Genomic DNA, 21247 nt, shown 5'->3' on the forward strand with positions numbered 1-21247 from the left:
ATTTGACATCTGGCTGCAGGATCGGGGCGCCGTAGTCTTTAATAGACGCTGGTCAATAATTGATTAAGAACTTCTCAGTTACTCACCATGAGTAGGGGTGTCTGCCTGCATGGACTGAAACTAGAGTAGATTTGGTGCCCCGGGACAACAACAAAAAAGTCAAGGTCAGGTTGGAAGGAGAAGAGCTGAACACCCAAAGACATATCAGTTCCATCATACCCAATAATAGTGGCTTGTGTATACTGCAATTCTGGTTAAATGTGGCGCCATTTGGATCATAACACTCCCCTCTCTTTCCGTTTAGGTGTCAGGAAATGGCCAGCAAAATGTAGAGAAGGCCCTGAAGCTCTTTGGCCAGCTCATCAACAACAAAGTGTTCCTGCTCACCTTCATCCGAACTCTGGAGATGCAGCGCTCCTTCTCTATGAGGGACCGCGGCAACGTGGCCTCGCTCATCATGACGGCCTTACAGGGACGCCTGGAGTACGCAACTGACGTCCTCAAGCACCTTCTGTCCGACCTCATCGAGCGCAACCTGGAGAGCAAGAACCACCCCAAGCTGCTGCTGCGCAGGTAGGCCAGCACGGTGCCTTAATTTTTGTTTTGGTCTAAGTTTGCAAATGAGGTCAATGCACAATGTCGCACAATTGGGCATGACCAATCTTTCAAAACTAAAGTTAGTTGATTCATTTATTTTACCAATGCTTTATATACACAAGCTTTACAAAAGCCAACTTAGCGATTTGGTCGCCATATTTAGCCACTTTTCCAACACCTATAGAAACCAATTTAGCAACTGGCAGGCTTGATTCTGCAAAAGCAATGATTTACCAACATGTTGAAAAGTTTTGACTAGATCCATGAGTTAATAAGCAGAAAATATTTGTTTGTATTAGTTTTGTGGAAGTTGATGCAGGTTCATGCCTGTAAAAAAACAAAACAGTTTCAATTCAATGAGTACGGGTGAGGGATGTTGGGGGGGTCAAACAGCAAAGCATCTTTTAAATGCAGTCAGCCACGCTATTTGCAGCAAAAAAAAAAATGTTATTGATGTCCACAAAAACGTGTGTGGGGGAATATATATATATATATATATATATATCGCCTATTATTTATACCCCCCCCCCCCACAAAAAAATCAGGGTGAAGATGGTCGATAAAAATCGCTGGGAAAAAAAACCTGAAAATATTTTTAGCCATAGAAAAAAAATCAGAATCTTTGTTGGTTGATTGTAATAAAAAAATAAAAAAAAGAAGAAGAAGAATATCGATAAAATCAGTAATTGAACTTTTCTAGAAAACCTGACAATTTATTTCAAGGCAATGTCGTCCAACCCTACTTGAAACACAATTTGTGTGTGAGTACGACATACGAAAGCAAGCCTAAAAGAGACATGAACGTCATACATATGGGAAATGCTAAATGGACTGTCATAAGAATGCATATAGACCGATGGAAACTGATTGACTATAGCTGCATGTTGTTCAGTTTTTTATAGTTGGTGGAACTCAGTTGTGTTTCCCTGCCTTGAGTCGTTCAGGGTAGCGTACATTAATCTAAACGCTGCGCGTGCTTTGCACCAGCAGAAAATATCTAAATCGTCCACATAATTCCGCATTCTGTCTTGTGCTGTGGCCTCGCTCTCAATGTCAGCTTCACTTATTCTTCAAGCTTCAGCTCCTTATGAAACATTCACAAGTGGTTCAACTTAACTTCTCAGTCCTCCCCCCCCCTCCCGCTTTAGGTCTCCGATGCACACTGTTTTCCGGAGGAAGCGATGCTTTTGCTAAAACTTTAAACACCTGAGGTCCTTGCCTCTTTGTGTCATCAGCACGTTTCCGGCCCAGAAGCTTCTTGAATGCATCCGATGCAAAAAGTGTCGTTGGAAACGTGCAGTAGTGTGCATCTTATGATGTAGTTTGCATTACTAATGAAATGGAAGAGAAAGGTTAAACTGACAACAACTGACTCAAAATGTGAATGTTTTTTCTTTGTGTGGCCAACCCCTGATGTTTTTTTTTAATAATTTTCTTGCAGCAAATCATGATATAATATTCCATCAGATGGTCAATCTGTTATCATAAAACCTTTATTAGCTGTGCAGCCTACCACTGCACTTGTGCACATCTCATTTGTTAGACTCTTCAAACAACAATATTATATTAATGCCTGTAGCATATAGCCGGCACCGGGATAAACATGCTGTCTACAACTTTTTCATTTCAACAACCAATGTGTGGACCATGTGTGAACCGTTTCTGGTGAGTAAACAGGTCAAGGATCGGATACACCCGCTAAAGCAACTAATGGGATTTGCGGGGTCACTACACACAGCTGAAATTCTCCCCCATTTGGTGTGTTGGCGAGTATTAATGTCAAGTCCTAAATGAGTGTGAAAATAAATTTGCCGCTCTATATTAAAACTATGCACCCTTTTTGATGTTAAAGTGTGATGTAGGAGGTTTCTTGAAGGCAATTAATTACATGCATTACATTCTTAACGGTCATCTTAACTAGTGTATAAATAAGTTGCCTGTATATTAATTCATTTGCTCCCAAAAACATATAAAAACGTTCTATTTTGAATATTACCATGCTCCCAAAGACGTATTTATACGGTGTTTATGTTTGTTTTGTTATTTTTAATGCTAAAGCATACAGAAGGCTTTGATGCAGCCTCTGAACTGAAGAGAATGGTTGAAGCAATGGTAGTTATTACAAAAAACGGCCAGCAGGTGTCAGCAAAGTATAAGAGATCAACCAGGGCCATGTTTCAAAAAGCTCTTTCCCCAGTGTTTTAAACAGATTTGTGAATAATGATGGAATTTAGCTATAATCTAATGCTAATTGCTGCAAAACAGAAACAGATTTTTTTTTTTTAAAAAAATTAAAAATCCTGATGAAAGAAGAGACTCTAATCTTTCTTTTGGTAGGTTCTATGTTTTTATAGCAATAGAACACAATAATCTGTGGGCCTTGCAAAATTAGTCAAAATCCAGTAAAACAGCTGGGAGCAAAGGGGGTTGCTTCAGTGAAAATGGCTGGGAGTGAATGAGTTAAGATTTAATTCTGAAGTTTCTCTCTCAATAATGTTTGGACATTTAAAGTTTTGTGGCATATTCCCCGTGTTTTCAGTTAAAAGCGGTGTTTTGCCCTGAAGAGCGAGGCAGCTGGTTAGCTTTCAAGCACCTTCATTCTGATGTTAATGCTCCTTAAGCGTCTCTGTTTGAAAAGGACACATTGACAGTCGGCTAAATAAACGGGGGAGAAGAAGAAAGAGGCGTAAAAGACACATGGCGACAAGTGGACCTGGATTAAGCTGTTATTTCAGATGACAGCGGGGCCTCACACCATCTCTCAATTTTTATGATTGGCTCTTATTAGGAGCACAGCGGTTCACAATCCTTGGCCGCTGCCTGGAGGGCCTTTTGCTCTTTTTTCTTTTTTAGATATTTTCCTCCCTGGTTTTTGAAGATTCCCGCGGATTAGCGATTAGACATGGATCAGTGCTGCTGCTTTACTTATGCTCAACGCCACCACTGTCTCAAACACTCATTCGGCAACAATTCATTATTAACCAACACAAATCACTTTGGTTAGCAATCAAAATCAGTAAGTGTCTTGTTTTGTGAAGGTGTAGTTTATTGAGGTTACAATCTTTAAACAGAGTGCAGTGTTTTTGACAACATTAAGAGATTTCTTTCGAGAGATATCTCAACACGTCTTGTGCTATTGTGACTATTCTAGATGCATCAGAGTATCATACTGTATTTCCAGGCATTGCACCTGTAATTTGATTTTAGTCAAGGTGTCCAATTATTTTCTGCTTGAGCTCAACTTTGATCTTCATAAATGTCCAATATTTCAAAAATGATAATCAAGAACCGAAAAACATGACCTAACCTATCCCAACATTGCTGTACTTTTTGTTCTTTGATCAGTTCCAATCCACTGAACAAAGTTGCAACTACATGCATGTCAGTGGCCAATATTAGTAGAGCTGTTTTTTTTTTAAAAATCTAATAATCAATATCAAATCGATTTTCCTTTTCGAGCCTGATATCGATTCATAAAACTGTGAATCGATTATATTGATAACTGTTTTTCCCATTAATTCATAAGAAAGTAGAATTTTAAACTTTTCTTGAAATTTACTGTTCACATGAATTTAAGTATTCTCTTACATTTATGACTTATTACAATTTAAAACAATTCAGAATCTTTTTAATTTATATTCACAATTATATAATTTGAATTATGAAAATATTTTCACCTCATCTTTGCTGATGTCCATGTTTGTGTAACACTTAATTGATTAGAACATGTTACTTTCATTAATAAACTAAATCATTTAACCAGTTACTGCCTAATTTTTATCATGTCCTTGTTATTTAATAAGAATTGATGTTTCATAATTAATCAATATCGGATTGAATTGAAGCGAATCGAAAAAATTGAAGTCGAACCGAACTTTTGTGAATTGATATTGAGGAAATTAGAGTTGATGCCGAGCCCTAAACATTAGAATGTATTTCCCATAAAGGCCTCCCTTATACACACCTATATTTTCCAGTTGGATAAAAAGTAACATTACTGAAATTTAAATATATGAATATCATTCATAGATGGAATTGCTCAAATACAGACATAAAAGGGCTAATTGCTAAATCAATCTAAGACACAGAAATAAATGTTAGGAAAACATAATTTCTTTAGCAGTAAAATATACCAAAAAGGATTTAACATAGGTAAAACATTTAGCTCCAGGGATGCACAGTAAATTTTTAGAAATACAAACATGGGCTGAACAACAAAGATTGTCTTCATCTATTAGCATTAGCACCGTACCGCCGCCTGCCTCTGACCATCAACACACCTTGTTGCACATTCCGCTCACGTACGCTCACGTGGCTGATTATCTCCAGATAGTATTTGCTCATATGTGAGTGCTTAATTGCTGATGTGCTATCTGCTCTTTAATAGAATAGCTGTGCTTCTATCAGTTTACATGCTCATCTTTAATAGAGCCATCACTGCAGATATGTGCATTTTCAGATCTGGGATTTAAATATATATATATATATACATATGCAATACGTTGGATGTGGCTTTCTGGATTTTTTTCAGGGCCAAAGGTGAAATTGAATAAAGCAACATCTTTTATTTTTGTCTGCTAAAAAAGATTTGGCTTACCCTGTTTGGTTTTGAGGCTTTGTTCGCTTGGGTGGGTGTAGGCAATCAATGGTACTTTAACCTTTAACCCACCACACATTACCAACTTCCTACATCCTTACACTACTTCCCAGAACCTACGCTCATCTGACAGTGGCCTGGTATTTGTAGCATATCATGACGGAAATGCTGTATTATGTCGTACCCAATCCAACGTGCTTGAGGTATCAGGTCTCAAACGTGGAACCAGTAAATGTTCGTCAGCACTGTGATTTGCACAAGCATTACTTTGTTTGCAAAATGAGCAAAATAGTTTCCAATCTGTCCCCAGTAGAATCCTTTTTGGTGTTATTACTCTGACTGCATGTGAAGAACATTCCGGGATGGAATATTCCACCATGAGTAATTTTGCAGTTTCACCCGGCGTAATGTTACTTTAATGGAATCACAGACCACTGCTTCAATCACCAAGAGTCCTTTAAATCTCACATTATTATTTTTTTCTCCTCAGCATTTTTGTAATGAGATTTCCCGCCCATGCAGAGCAACGGAGTACAATGTTATTAATTGCGAGAGCATTGTTTCATTAGTTTCACTGAGGGAGCCCCCATCCCCATATCCTCACTGCACCCCAGTTGCCAATAGGAGAGACAGGAACGTGCAAGACTGCTCTTCAGTGCTGTGTTGGATAATGAAATCCGGATGTTCTTTAATGAAAGTCAATTAATGGGAAGAAGAGGATGAGAAGAAGGTGAAGAACAAAGTGCGTTTCCCCAAGATTTAAAAGTAAAGATACAGTCTGAAGGAGGCGACAAAGCCCCCGCACAAAAGCCTTTATTTGACTTCCGTCTTTGGGACTTGCTGAGCTTATTAAAAATGCTTAATGGCTTCCATTAACTTCCAACACGTTCAAGTCTCGTTCTGCTAGTCGGAAGGGGAGCCATGGTAGGGGGGTATGGGGAGTGTGGGTGGGCAAGGGGGTCTGAGGGGACCTGTAGGGGTGGGAGTTAGGGGATGGAAATTGTTTGAAGAAGCAAAAACTAATAAAATGTATTTAAAAAAAAAATCTGACACTAGTAATGTTAAAACCCGGGGGGAAATTTGAAAGAAAATACGACGACGGCAATACAGTATTATTTTTTTAATTATTATTAAATAATTAATGCAATTAATGTGTATGCAAATTTACGAGCATAACAGTTTCTCTGCATATCAACATACCAAACAAGTGTACATTAACTCATTCACTGCCATTGACGACTATAGACGTCAAAAATTCATATGAACTATTTCTCTTAGTTTAACTTTTTTTTTTCATTTCATTTTTTATGAAAACCTAGAAAACAAAAAAAATTATTGTGCATTTATAACAATTTGTGATTAATCGTGAGTCAACTATTGAAGTCATGAGATTAATTACGAATAAAAATTGTAATCGTCTATTTTTTATATATTTTTTTAATTAGGGGCGTCAGGCGATCATTTTTTTTATTGTAATTAATCACGACTTCACTAGTTAACTAACGATTAATCACTAATTTTATATCTGTTCTGAATGTACAATAAAAAAATCTAGGTTTTCCTACTCTTGTTAGCAACAGTGGGGAAAAAATTTAAACTAATAGACATAGTTCAAATGAATTTTTGACGTCTATAGCCGTCAATGGCAGTGAATGAGTTCAAATTGACATTTAAAACATTTCCCAGGTGTGTTCATGTCTAGCATACTGAGGGTGATCTTGTCTTATGTACTGTAAATGAGTGCAGTGCAGTGAGTGTACAACCTAGCCAATGGCAAGTACGGATTTTGTTACGACGACGACTAGGCAGCACTTCCTCACGCCGCCGCCGAAATTCACTTGTTATTTAGCATGAGGGTACTTGTATGTGGCGCATGCACATTGCCAAACACAAACATCCCCCCCATCCACCATGTCGACAACAAATTGTGCAAATCTGGGTTCCATTTCACAAAGCAGGTTCAACAAACACTGAGACGAACCCTGAACAGTGACTTGACATACACTGAGAGAGGAAACTGCGTTTTCGGTTCCAGGTGAGCTGATTTGAGGTCGTTTTATCAACGCAGAGTAGTTTCACCTGGAGTTACCACACTAAAAAAGGCCGCATCAATGGAGCCCCGATTTGACGAGTCACCATGGCAACGGGGAAGCTCATCTATAGACTATAGGGGTATTTGCGCAAAAACTCGCAGCGGACGTTATGAATGAGGAAATGAAATGTCGTGTGCGGCTAAAAGGAGGTGGGTACAGGGGAAAACTGTGATTAACCTGCTACCGACCAGGTTAGATTCATGGACTCTGCTACTACGGTAACTGACCGAGAGCTTAAATGACCTCTTTTTATGAAATAGGCTAGAGTTACCTTTTTTCCTTTGGTTTCAGTTACCTCCCTTTCTGAGTTTCCCACATTTCAGGGTTTATTGACCCAGGGTTCTCACTAAACCTGCTTTGTGAAATGGACCCCTGTGCATCCAAACAAAACCTAATGCAGCTCTGCTTACCTTTTGGCTTCGACACGTTTCAGACAGTGTACAGTATTTGTGTCATTGCTTGAAAGTGGAGGATCTTCATCCAGCCTATTTCCAGGTCATAGGTTAAAAAAACAAAACCTGTGCGTGGGAGTGGTTTACATCACAGTCCGCCAAAATTCAAAATGGCTCCTGTAAAGAGGCAACATGAGATTTACTGTTGTAATAATTGTTTAATTTCACACTTGAAGGGTGGGCAGGCACTCCAGTCTGACAACTATTTGGATACAAGCAATCAAAAAGTCACTGTTCCATAATATTGTATGTTCCCACCAACATAAAAACGGCATTTTTATATACACATTAAATAAAAAATAGACTGAAAAACAATTCATCTGTATTTTGTTGGTCCATGACTATGAAAAAATTTACAATAGAAATTTCTTCAACTGTGCCTCGCATTTCCCTAATAAAAGGCGCATACCCGCAGAAAGCGCCACACAGGGATTCAAACCTGGAACCGCCTGGCTGTGAGGCAGACGTGCTGACTGCGCTTCTCACCGTGCTGCCTAATCGCACATTCCCAGAGAGAGCATTTTGGCCGTGGTCAGGCGTTACCTGGCCGGGACTGAGCGTGTCTCTCGGCAGCTGAGGCTCGTCACAGCTGCAATGTCTCGCTGCGCTCAGCCATGCATATGCGCACACACGTGCACACGCACACACACACACACACGCTGCCCCCTCAGGTTCCTTTCAGCCTACAAGCACAGAAGTTGCAGGAAGTTCACAAGTAACAACAGGAAGGCGCCCAAAGGGTCCTGCACTACCTTACCATGAATAATGGATCGCTTTTCTTTTGTAAAAAGTTCTGACCAGCTCTGTTTTGTTCTTTTCGTGCCCTTTGTTGTCACTGCAGAACGGAGTCGGTTGCAGAGAAGATGCTCACCAACTGGTTCGCCTTCCTTCTGCACCGGTTCCTCAAGGTCAGTGTGAAAGATATTCACACACAAATGGATGTTGCAGATTCAATTCAGTTATGGAAATGTCAAGTATGAGTGCCTCGTAGTATTGTTGGACTGCATAAGACTGTGACATTTCTGTATTATTCATAAATGATTTCATAACATAATACAAAGATTTATCACTGCAGTTCCAATTTAACTTGAGTTGAAAAATATGCAATACTTAATGTGATCAGATTTTTGCAGTGTTAAAATGAATTTTTTGCTTAATGCTTATTATGATTGGCTGCGAGAAATCGGGTCATTTTACTTGCTCATCATGAGGTGCAGTTTGACAACTTTGTGGTTTTAAAAGTGCTTACATTCTGAATGAAGTTATTTCTCGTTAAATGAAAAAAAATGGTCATTAAAAAAAAGTGTTACATTTCATTTAAGATCCTTGTGTTGAAATTGGTTTTGGAAGTCCCTGTAAGGTGAAAATAAGTCTCTTGTAAATTTAGACACACCAGCAATTGTCAACAACTCACCAAGTATAAAAATTGAGGCTTAACAATCGTGAAAAGTCAAGCCATTTTTATTGTACCACAAAAATGTATCCATTTAAAGTTGGAATATATCCGAAGGGTTTTTTCATGCATTGACAATGAGATGCTGTCAAGTAACCATGCCAGTACAGAGTGCTTGTCCTTGTCAGCCATTTTTTCTTTGTTAACAAAATACAGTAATTTCTGGACTATAAGGCGCACCTGACTATAAGCTGTGCTAGCTAAATTTGGGGACTACTCGAGTTTGTTACACATAACAAATAAGCCGCAGGTGTTTTAATGTTACCGCACCGTGTTCCCGCTACTTTCTCTGGTTCTGTCTCTCCTACTGTATTTGGGTTCACTAGGTTTGTTTTGCTCTGCCTGATGCTCTTGCGCTTCCTTTATAGTGCGCCCCCTTGTGATCTGATGGATAAGCCGCACCATTGTATTAGCCGCAGGGTCAAATGCAAGTAAAAAAAAAGTAGTGGCTTATAGTCTAGAAATTACTGTAAAATAAAAATGAGTGTTTAAAATAAAACTAAAGAAACTACATTTTTACATCCATACTTAACGGTACTAACTATAATTAAACCAAAAATATCCTTAGTTTTCATCTTTGTTAATTCATTTCATAATGAGCTCTCAGGGTTTATTGTAAATGTATTTATTTCAGTATTACTGTTTGACCATTCAGAAGAAAGAATGTCAAACAGTCGATTCAGAATTGTAGTTTACTCTATTACTGGTACACAATAATTTGTCACTTAAATATTAGATGTGTTTAAAAAAAAAAACGAATGCTAAAATTGGTTTTAAAAAAAAAAATTGTAGAAAAAAAAACTGTTAACCTGCTGTTAAAAAAAATTAAACAAATTTTTCAAAACGTCAAAATGAATTTAAAGCCAACTATAATAAAACTCAAAAATTATTTTAATCCTGGTCCACACACTAGCTGCACTATCACATGACTTTTTTTTTTTGTACCACTTGCTCTTCAACCTTTCTCTCCACAATGAGCATGCCCTCACGGCTGACAATGAGCCACGCTAAAACGTCCACCCCAATGGACTAGCCAAAAGGAAGCTGCATTGCTAGCTAGCTAGCTAACTGCATGCCACAATTGGGCTCAAGTTCATATATAAGAGTGTAAAAGTATGTAAGTATATAAATGTGCTCAACCTCTTATATAGTTTTGGAGGAACGTCTCGAGGCAGATGACAAGTGCGTTATTGGCAACATTTTAGCCATTGTCCCCAAAAAAATCAGGAAAACTGAAATGATGAAAAACAGTTTAATACTATAATTCCACAATTCAGACATCTGTAGTTGTCAGTCTTTGGACGTTTTCAGCAATTACCTTCATTATGTATGGAGGGGGGGAAATCATTTTCAGGGTCTTTCAAGTGTATGAACCCTGCTAGCTTTCATGTGCCTCTTCCTGTGGATTGGTAGGAGTGCGCCGGTGAACCTCTGTTCATGCTCTACTGCGCCATCAAGCAGCAGATGGAGAAAGGGCCCATCGACGCCATCACTGGAGAGGCCCGCTACTCTCTGAGCGAGGACAAGCTGATCCGCCAGCAGATCGAGTACAAAACGTTGGTAGGTCAAAAGGCCTCTGTAGGCCGTCACAAGTCGACAGACATTTTCAAAAACATGTTTTTTCTATCCATGTTGGCCTTTTGTCCACTCGAAAAAACATCAGCTTTCGTCCAAACAGAGATGCACCTTTAAATCTTATTCGTATAGTTTATGTTGTTGGTTATCTCATCATCGCTCTCAGTTGACGAGTCGCTGTTGATTATTCTTGTAAGTCTTTAATAGAGGAACTAGTTGAGGTGGCTCGGGCATCTGGTTCGGATGACTCCTGGACGCCTCCCTGGGGAGGGGTTCCGGGCATGTCCTACCGGCGGGAGGCCCAGGGGACGACCCAGGACACGCTGGAGAGACTACGTCTCTCGGCTGGCCTGGGAACGCCTTGGGATCCCGTCGGAGGAGCTGGGTGAAGTGGCTGGGGAGAGGGAAGTTTGGGCTTCCCTGCTAAAGCTGCTGCCCCCGCGACCCGACCCCGGATAAGCAGAACTGAAGACGGAATGGAACGGAACGGTCTTTAATAGTGTGTTACATACAGTATGTAAAAAGTATAGAATTAGTCACTAAGAGCTACTTTACAGACAGAGTTATGCCATTTCCTCCTTTGTGAGAGGAAAATTAACTAATGATCCCATCAGGTCCCTTTCGGTCCAACATCAGGCCTTGTTGAGGAGATTAGCCTGCACACACAATCAACCAAATCACGGCCAGAAGCAGCATGTGAAAACGGCGACACTCTGACTGCTCCGACGAAATTTGCCTCATTATGGGCTAATGCCCCGGCAGAGCTGGAAATTGGTGTTTCGCCGAAGGTGTGAAAATTGATTTTAGGACACTGGCGCGAGCGGAAATAGTTTCTCCAGACCACCGTCGTGTGCTTTAGGAGATGCTTTTGAGTTTAAAGACCCCAGCTGAACACCTCACAGCTTTTAAAGATACAATCACATTGCAGTAAAAATCAGACACAGGTGTTTGCTGTGGTTTGTGTGAACAGCACTAACTACTGTGGAACCTCTAAGGTTGAACATTGTCTGTTATTGCTGACCTCAGATTTGTTTACAAAATCACACCATAACAATGAAAGAAACTTTGCCAATAAAATATCTTTATTAGCTGTTCAGCTAAAGTGTAAAGTAGGGCTTGTACTTGAACACGTTAATTTTGGCTAAATGCTTAAAGAGGAAAATTAACACTTTTAATCTCACTATTTAATTTGTGCACTCCAAACAGCACAGAACACAGCTGAACTTCCTTTATGTATACCTCTAGTTATCCCTTACTTTGTCACATTCAAAGTGCCTGAATTTCCCATACGATAGACACTTTAAAAGCTTGAGTGCAGCCAATTTGCCTTGAATTGAAATAAGATCGAGAGTCTCGTGAATACTGGCAGATCAAAAGGCATTTTGAGATTAGTATTATTGCAAATTTGCACTAATCTCTTTATGTGGTAGTCTGAATTTTATTAGTCAACTTCTATTAGTCAAACAGAATCTATTTGAATTGAAAGGTGAGTCACTTATTGTGTTAAATGATACTTGTTTTTCAACGACCGTAGTAAGGATAAGCAGTTTGGAGGACAAATGAATGAATGGCAAAAAAAATGATTGAACACAATAAAACACAAAATCTCAGTAACTTCAATAGCAATTGTTGAAAGACTGTTCATCTTAGACACTGTTATAGGTTGTTGGTTGAAAAATATATTTTTTACTAAATGAAGTGAGTTTGCCTTGGCCTAATTTCCCCCACACTTCCTCCTCTAAAGTGCCTCTTCTCTTATCCTGATCCAGATCCTGAACTGTGTGAATCCAGACAACGAGAACAGTCCAGAGATTCCGGTAAAAGTGCTGAACTGCGACACCATCACCCAAGTGAAAGAGAAGATCCTGGATGCCGTCTACAAGAACATGCCCTACTCTCTGCGGCCGCGGGCTGTCGACATGGACCTCGGTATGAGTCCCACGCAACATCCGGACTGTCTCGCATGAAGTCCTTGGCGTACCCATATTTGCAAGAAATAAACATCCGAATGTACTGTAGCATCGTTCCCACCTAACTATCACCAAATCATTTGATCAGTGGTTTAATGAATGAATACTAAGGCTTGTACGTGTGTGACTTGGTTGTAGATGTGGTTTGCAACACAAAAGCAGACTTTTGGCTTTCGAGGTTGTCTTGAGAATGTGCGTTTGTTGTGTCGTCAGAGTGGCGCCAGGGACGGATGGCTCGCGTCGTGCTGCAGGATGAAGACATCACCACGAAGATAGAAAGCGACTGGAAGCGACTGAACACGCTCTTGCACTACCAGGTCAGCGTTTTGAGGGTCTCAGCATTAGAGTGTCTTGACTTAAGAGTATAGTGTCTTGTGGAAACTTAAGATGGCTGATGGTCATTTTTCTAAAACATCCTCAGGGAGTTTTAAAAAGATATTGGGAAATGAGATTGATGCAAAAAAAAAAAATTTTTTTAATGCCATTTAATACATAAGGAAAAAAGTGCCTCATCTGATTTTGCATAGCATGTAAAAATTCGCCCAAGTTTTGATGAAAATTTGAGTGTCAACAAATGATTTAATTGCCTTTTTTTTAATTGAATTGCCTTTTCTACAAACATAATGGCATAGAGCAGCACTTTTCAAAAAGTGAGGCGAGATGCGCTAGAGGACGTCAGGGGATTTGCAGCATATTGAGAACATAAAGCAAAGAATACAGTATTTCTAAAGTTAATTCCTTGTGCAATATCAGTGTCAGAACTGATATGAGTTTTTAGTCTCCTCGAAGAGGCACATAAAATCCTAGATTACAATGACATCCATCTAATCTTCAAGTAAGAAAAGATTTCCTCAACTCTTGTTGAATTGTGTGCAAATTGACTAGTATGTGCTGCAGTAGGTGTAATTATTACACGGTCATATGAGAAATGCCTGGTGTCCATTTGCGGTGGGGTTTTTTCCACAATAAAAGGCGGCGGTGTTGAAAGAGCGTTCTTCCTGCTCCCTCTGGATGGTTCCCTGCAGAGCTTTAATCCTTGATGAAGCCCTGCAGCTTTATTGTTTCCACAGCATAATAGCCCCTGTGTTGTGCTCTTCTTTTATTTATCGCGTTCGCCCCATTGGTTCTAAAGACCGTTAATGCTGTGCTGGTTGGTATGCGTTTGTAACGCCTCTGCATGGCGACAACGCAACTAACTGACTTTAGCGAGGAGCGTAATGAAACAAACTGCTAAAAAAAAGGAATGTTTTAAAGGCTACTTGGGGACATCGAGTGAGTAGCACTTTGAGTATTTGCTAATGCTCTCCTCCTCCCCAGACTGAGGTATTAAAATTCATATCACACCATCCCGGGAAGACCCCCCCTACCTTCTTCCCTCCCTTTGGCTATTGGTTTACATAACCTGGATTTGCACACCTTCCCAGCTGCTGCACACCCACAGTGAAAGCATAAATGCATATATTTGCATTGAGCTCAGAATCTTAGCAAACTGTATTGAACATCGCACATGCTCGTGGACAAACAGTCATGGATTACAAGATTTCAGAATAATCACTTCACTCAAATTTACATCCATCTTATATTAATTTAATAGGGTTCAAAATACAGTACAGACAAAATTGTGTTTTTCCCCACTGTGAGATCATTATTTCAAGAAAATATGTTCCAACAAAACTCGTATCAATTAAATATCAAGTGCCTTGTGTAATGAAAAAAAAAACAATAAAAAAAAAAACATGTCTGAAAATCTACAGTACAGTAAAATAGAACTATATAAAACCAATGTATTCTTGTTTTATTACAGATCCTCAACTTTTTAGTTCAAAGCCGAACCTTTTTAAAACTTAATTGTTGATTATTTACATTGTACACTTTTTGATTATTTACAGTTAGCTTCACCTGGTGTCAATACCAGACCTACCAACCTATAGAAAATCACTTGCAGAGAAATTTATCTGAATGTTTATATTTAAAAATTCTGTTTGGAACTATTCAGCAGATCTCCGCGCAAGGGGTTTCCGGCCCGGACTGGACTTTGGAGAAACTCAAAAAATTTCCCCTCTACCCATTGTAAAAGTAGAATATCAATTTAAAAAATAACATGTTTTTCTGTAACTACCTTTATCTGTATTTATTGATTATTTATACTACATAGCCAGTCGGGACACCTTTTCATCATCGTCAATCCGTCAATATTTCAAGCCGAACTGCATTGTATTCGTCATTCCGTCATTGCTCAGCGAAATGGGCATCCGTAAGTGTTTTTGTCATTTGTCAGCAAAATGGGCAGTCCGTCATTGACCGATTGACGAGTATTTTGGTGGACGAAAACCCACTCCCGGCAATGCTTAGTCTGTCAATTTTGTGAAATTACACATCATTCGTCAACAAAACGGGCTTCCGTCATTAAAAGATTGATGGACTGTCAATATTTCTGGAATGCCCACCTCTATATATAGCTGTAGTACAACTTGGTCAGCATGTTAATGTAGGTGTGAAGATGTGACGATATACTGTAAAATTACATTTTTAATATGATTGTCAGATGAATTAAATTCCACATGATAAAATCCATATGACCCAAAAATCGGAATGACTGCCTTGTGAGTCCCATTCCTTCTCACGTTCAAGGTGAAAGGTCACATGTTCACTGGGGGATTAGCATCAGGATTTGAGGTCAGCGGTCCACTATAGGGGATACTCCACAGGGGACAGGTTCGGTCCACGGTTGAGGGGGAGCTCAGGGAACAAAAGATAAATACCAACAGCTCGGTGCTATCCACTGAGTCTAATGGAAGGTGTTATCGCAGGCGTCCCCCCACAACCTTCTAACGTACCTGCCCACTATCGCACCCACACTGGATTATCCCTGAAGGGGCGAATGTGCACGCCTTCAATCATTTCCTCTATCACAAGGACCCATCTCTGTCGCTGCTTCTGTGTCAGAATCGCATTGGCAGAGATGGAGGGAAGCGTACTCTGCGGACGCCGACACAGAAGCTATTTCACGCCTCTCATAGGGAACTCATCAGTGGAATAATAGCACTGGAGGACCGTGCCATTGGTTTATTAGAGCGCAGGCCGAAAGGAGGCGAATGCAAGAGGTTGGGGAGACAAATAAGGAGTTGCGATGATAGAGATTGAAAGGTCAAGGCAAGTTGTGAGGCAGGGGTTTCATTTCCCCTCAAGAACGTTGAAGATCCCTCTTCAGGTGCAGCCGCAGGTTCATGAGTTTCTCCGGTCTGGCTGACAGAGGCCAATATTGCAGTCAAGACTGTTTTGGATTAGTTTTTAGTATGTGGTTTGAAGATAAATGTATGGAATTGCTTAGAAACAGATCCTTTTTTTATGTAATTAAAAATCACATCTGAATGGGATATCTGCCAGGGTGACTGCAGTGTAAGCAAGTCAAGTTTGCCCTCATTGTGAGCCACTGATTTGCAATGACGGACGACGTGTGTGTTTTGGCTGGTGTGCATCTTCAGATGTTCAGTGATCTCAAACACAGCAATGTTGGATATAGACACTCGTACCATAGAAAGTCTTCCCAGAAGGATGGGCTTAAAAATAGTACTAAAGCATTAATGTGACATCTTTGCCATGCCAACTTGCCACTCTTTTACATTTGTGAAAGGTCTTGGTTTGACATCGGTATTAAAGCTTTTCGAGTATCTTACTGGTGTGACCATGTCCATCTTATGTTAAATATCATTCCAAATCACTCAAAAATCCCAATAGTCTCTACAATGTGATGATATCGAAATCGATTGATTTTTGCCCGTTTTGTGACTCAGCTTTCGAGTTTGACTTCTTCTTGGAGACAGCACATTAGTTTAGTTTTTTTTTTCCAGGAGAGCTCAGTATTGTTCATTCGATTTGACATCATCATTGCTCTCCTTTTTTTAAAAAAAAAACAAACAAATAAATTAAAAAAATGTAATAAATGTTTTTTTTTTTTTAAATATATATACATATATATACATATATATATATATATATTTTTTTTTTTTTTTTGTATGTGGGTGAGTATGTGTATGTGCGTGTGTGTGTGTGTGTGTGCGTGCGTGCGTGCGTGCGAGCGTGTGTGTATTCATCAGTTCACCTAAAGCCCATTAAAAAAAATCCCATACTAATAATATAATATAATAATAAATTGCCAAATGCAGAAACATCAATGTAAGTTATCACGATGTAGTGGCTCTCGCTAACAGACAGAATTAAGTAACCAGAATTAGGTTAAAAAATTCTATATACGTAGACCATGTTTCTATAAATTTTGATATTTGGTTTTTATTTGAGGCAGATATTTTTTCCATTAAAATGTGATTTATGAGGAGGTTAGACCATTGGTCGATATTCAGAGTTTGTTTATTTTTCCAGTTAACAAGAATTGTTTTTTTAGCGATAGTAAGGGCTACAAGTGTAGATTGAAATTGTTTATGTGGTAAGTCAGTTGTTGTTAGGTCACCTAGCAAACACAAGTTTGGAGATAAAGGTATCCTACAGTCCAAAATAGTGGAAAGTTTTTCTAAGACTTTAGTCCAGAAATACATAACCGGAGTACATAACCATAAAGCATGAACATAAGTGTCTGTAGTGTTTTGTAAGCATTGGAGACAAATGTCGGAGTCTGAGAGTCCCATTTTCTTCATCATATATTGAGTAATGTATGTTCTGTGAATAATTTTATATTGGATAAGTTGTAAATTTGTGTGTTTTGTCATTTTAAATGCGTTTTCACAAACTTGAATCCAAAAGTCAGGTTCCGGTGCTATAGACAAGTCTGTCTCCCATTTCGAGATGGGTAAAGACATTTTATCAGTATATGAAAGTAACTTATATATTTTTGAAAGTTTTTTTGTTGTTGTCGGAGAAAGCTTGTTAATATCTTTAGCTAAAACAGGCGGTTGGAGCGTACCCCGAAGTGTTGGAATTTTTTTCTTTATCATATTTTTAACTTGTAGATAATGTAAAAAATTTCCGTTTTTTATATTGTATTTTTGGAGCAAGGATGTATATGATATAAACATATTATCTGAGAAGAGATGGTGGAGATGTGTAATTCCTTTCTGCTCCCACACAGCTAAATGAAATGGCTGGAGACAGCACATTAGTTAGCACGTCTGCCTCATAGTGGAGAACTCCAAAGGACGGTTCGAATCTTGGCTCAAACCATTCTTTGAAGTTTGCAGTAGTTCTCATGCCAAAACGATGCATGTTAGACTAATTGAAGACTCTGTATTGTGCAATTGGGGAAAGGGTCATTTATATCTGTCCTGCGATTGACTGGGGAGCAGTCCAGTGTGTAACTTGTTTCTGGTCCAAAGTCGACTGGGATAGCCTGCAAGCTCAAATAGATCTTCATTTTCTCCATCTGGTGATGTTATTATACTATTTCTCTAAGGATGCAAAATGAACACAAGATTCTTCGTCAGTTTTCTTCTCCCAGTTCCAAAGCTGACTTCACTTCTTTGTTGTTACAGTCATGTCAAGTGCAGCCACCACGCCACAAACTACTCGAGAGTATTGAACAGACATGACGGGGGGGGGATATGTTTGGATTATTCACGGAGGCCTTATGTAATGTCTTCTTTACTTGGACATTTAGAGAATTAGTAATACATGAAGACATCAGAGGGTATTATTAAATGATGGACTCTCTTTACAGTCTATTCTAAGCCACGAGATTCTTGACACTGAAGGCAAACTGCAGATGTTAATTGAATTTGAATTCATTCAAACGCACAACTGTAAGATTTAATGCAGTCATTCAACTTTGAGCCACACGAAGCCACTTTACAAGCATGTACGTGATGATGTTTGTGTTTACCCTCGCAGGTGTCGGACCGTTGTGTGGTGGCTTTGGTGCCAAAGCAGACGTCGTCATACAACATCCCGCCCTCAGCCAGCATATCGCGCTCGTCCATCAGCAGATATGGTGAGTCACTAGAGCAGATTGCCGTGACGCATAAACAGACGATGCTATCTAGATGGGACGTTTGATTTCAAATCTTCTGTTCACTTCATAATTTCATCATTTTTATCTTATACATTAAAGGGATTACATCACGGAATTTTAAGCCCTTCCACAGTTAACTATAGGCATATAATGGTTAAATCTTACCTTTCACACCATGGCGATGTCATTTTTTTATGAAATATTAGGTGTTTTGCTTGCTATTTTTCTAATGTGGAAGTGAAGGTTCAGTAAAACCCCGTGTGGTTGCCACGGCCCTCTCGTCCGAGCCGGCTATTGGCAATGAGTAGTTCAACCATGTCTTCTTTAAATGTGGAAATTGGATGGATGTTCAATTCTTATAAATAAACATTTGAAACAAAACGGCTCCTTGCCGCAAGAAATCGTAGTGGAGGTGGGGAGAAGAGGGAAGAAAGAAAGAAAATAAGAGAAAAAAAAACAAATCAGAGCGTACTGCTTAAAGGGCTAGCGCGCTAACCACTACAGCATTTGTTTAATTAGGTTCAACAGCGCAAACAGTTTTATTTGTAGTTTGCACAAGTGTCAGCCAGAACCCTTTCAGGGATTTTAAGACAGCCAATTGTCATTGCACTTTGGCATTGCAAATGTAAAGGATAATTGATTGCTTTGAATTCATTTAGACAGAATGTTTACTAATAAAGGCTACTTTTGTCACTATCCCATGGAGGTCTCAGAGAAAGTGGGCATGCGTTAAGTCCGCAAAGGCGAGGTGGGGCCACACCTAATGACGTCAAAAAGTTCCAACAGCTCGTTTTCTCAGGTTGGGAGGGACTGGTGCTTGGAGAGCAGAATGACCTAGAATTTCTCATGTGAATGTGCTTAATCTCTCACGTTTTTAACAGTACAATCAAGAAATCAAACACTTCATTCGTTCCTAATTCTTATCAAGGTTTCATTAGAGATACTGAATTGCTTAAATTCCTTTTGTTGTTGTTGTTTTTGGGGATGCGCCCTCATCCATCATGAGCCTACAAAGCTACACCTTGACACTCATTGATGGATTTGTACCCATTTACATTTGACACACAGTGCCTTGACTTGATTTATACCAACATGCCCCTCTTCCATTTGTCAAAAAATGTGTTCCAAAAAAATCCCACCATCCAGGTGTCTGGCTGGTACAATATCTAAAGAAGTTTGAGCCAGCTCTGTGTCCTTGAGAAGATGGAAGAGACCCCCAAAAAAAGAAGAGGTGTTAAAATAAGTAGCTGGATTGAGATTTAAAACCGCTATCCACCCTGAGCATCATTCTAGGCCGGGTCCCTATGGGGACGAGATGTTGCCTGGTCATATTTCAACACTTTGTGTGGCTGTATTGGCAGCAAAAAAAAAAAAAGAGCTTTGTAGCTCATCTGGGCCTTTGAAGCTAGGTGAGAGAGATCCTCACTGCGATGCTCAGATCCCAAATCTCTGGGGATCCCAGTGTCGGGAGACTCTGGCTAATTAGCAACTGAGAAAGTGATGTGTTATCGCCAAGGAGCAAGGAGGCAGCAATGTGAGAACAGAGTTGACGTGCTGAGGGACAATGGGGCCTTTGGGTGCTTAGCAACGGTTTTAGATGCCGTGATTTGAGTGTGACAGCATGTTTTTTTCCCAGTGTGGAAGAAATTGAGTAATTAGGTGAGTTTTTAAGACAAGCCCATCTATTCTATAAAATAGTCAGTGAGCTGATCATGATACTGCCATCAAAATTTCCAGAAATAAATACGCTATGGCAACGAAGAAAAAAATGGAATGTCAGGACAGACAACGCCTGAAAAAAAAATTTTTTTTAATTTATATTGGTTTTCCATCTGATTGTTAGCTCAGAAGCTACTTCCTGTTGTTGTTAGCACACGAACAACAGGGTATTCTGTGCTTTTTTCGATTCCGGGGAGGAATATTCTGTTCTTTATGCTGTAGTGACTCAAATGGCGAAAAGTAAAAACAAAATGCTTTGCACCAACATGTAGCCTTTAGTAGTTTTTAACATAGCCTTAGGGGAAATAGTGATATAAGGGCTTGAAATTGTTGCCACTCATAAGGGCATCTTGACTAAAATAAAAATGAGCGATACAAATCAAGAATCATTACTGACTGTAGTGACCAATAAGAAAGGTTCTTAATCCTGCCAACCAGCAAATAAAGATTCACCCCAAGACATCAGTCGTTATATGTGGAAATAGAGTTTGCATGTAAAAACCCAATTCCCAAAAAGTTGGGACACTATACAAATTGTGAATAAAAACTGAATGCAATTATATGGAAGTGCCAAATTTCCATATTTTGTTAAGAATAGAACATAGATTACAGGTCAAAAGTTTAAACTGAGAAAATGTATCATTTTAAGGGAAAAATATGTTGATTGTAAATTTCCTTGTGCCAACAAATCTAAAAAAGAAGTTGGGACAGGTCGCAATAATAAGAGGCTGGAAAAGTCAATTGCACTTATTAAAAAACAACAACTGGAAGACCAGTTACCACTATTAAGGTCCATTGGCAACTTGATTGGAGTATAAAAAGAGCTTCTCGG

The 21247-nt window shown here is 39.3% G+C and overlaps 1 protein-coding gene across 1 annotated transcript in view; it reads left to right on the top strand.

Moving 5' to 3' along the window:
- Window positions 1-21247, top strand: part of plxna2 (plexin A2) — a 205279-nt gene that overhangs the window by 173622 nt on the left and 10410 nt on the right. Inside the window, exons 22-27 of the mRNA XM_077575927.1 lie at window positions 305-573; window positions 8581-8647; window positions 10606-10752; window positions 12537-12696; window positions 12951-13054; window positions 18576-18675. Of these exons, the coding sequence (XP_077432053.1) occupies window positions 305-573; window positions 8581-8647; window positions 10606-10752; window positions 12537-12696; window positions 12951-13054; window positions 18576-18675 (847 nt within the window). The remainder of the gene's footprint in view (window positions 1-304; window positions 574-8580; window positions 8648-10605; window positions 10753-12536; window positions 12697-12950; window positions 13055-18575; window positions 18676-21247) is intronic.

The sequence above is a fragment of the Vanacampus margaritifer genome, chromosome 1 (genome assembly GCF_051991255.1).
Source record: "Vanacampus margaritifer isolate UIUO_Vmar chromosome 1, RoL_Vmar_1.0, whole genome shotgun sequence".
Lineage (NCBI taxonomy): Eukaryota > Metazoa > Chordata > Actinopteri > Syngnathiformes > Syngnathidae > Vanacampus > Vanacampus margaritifer.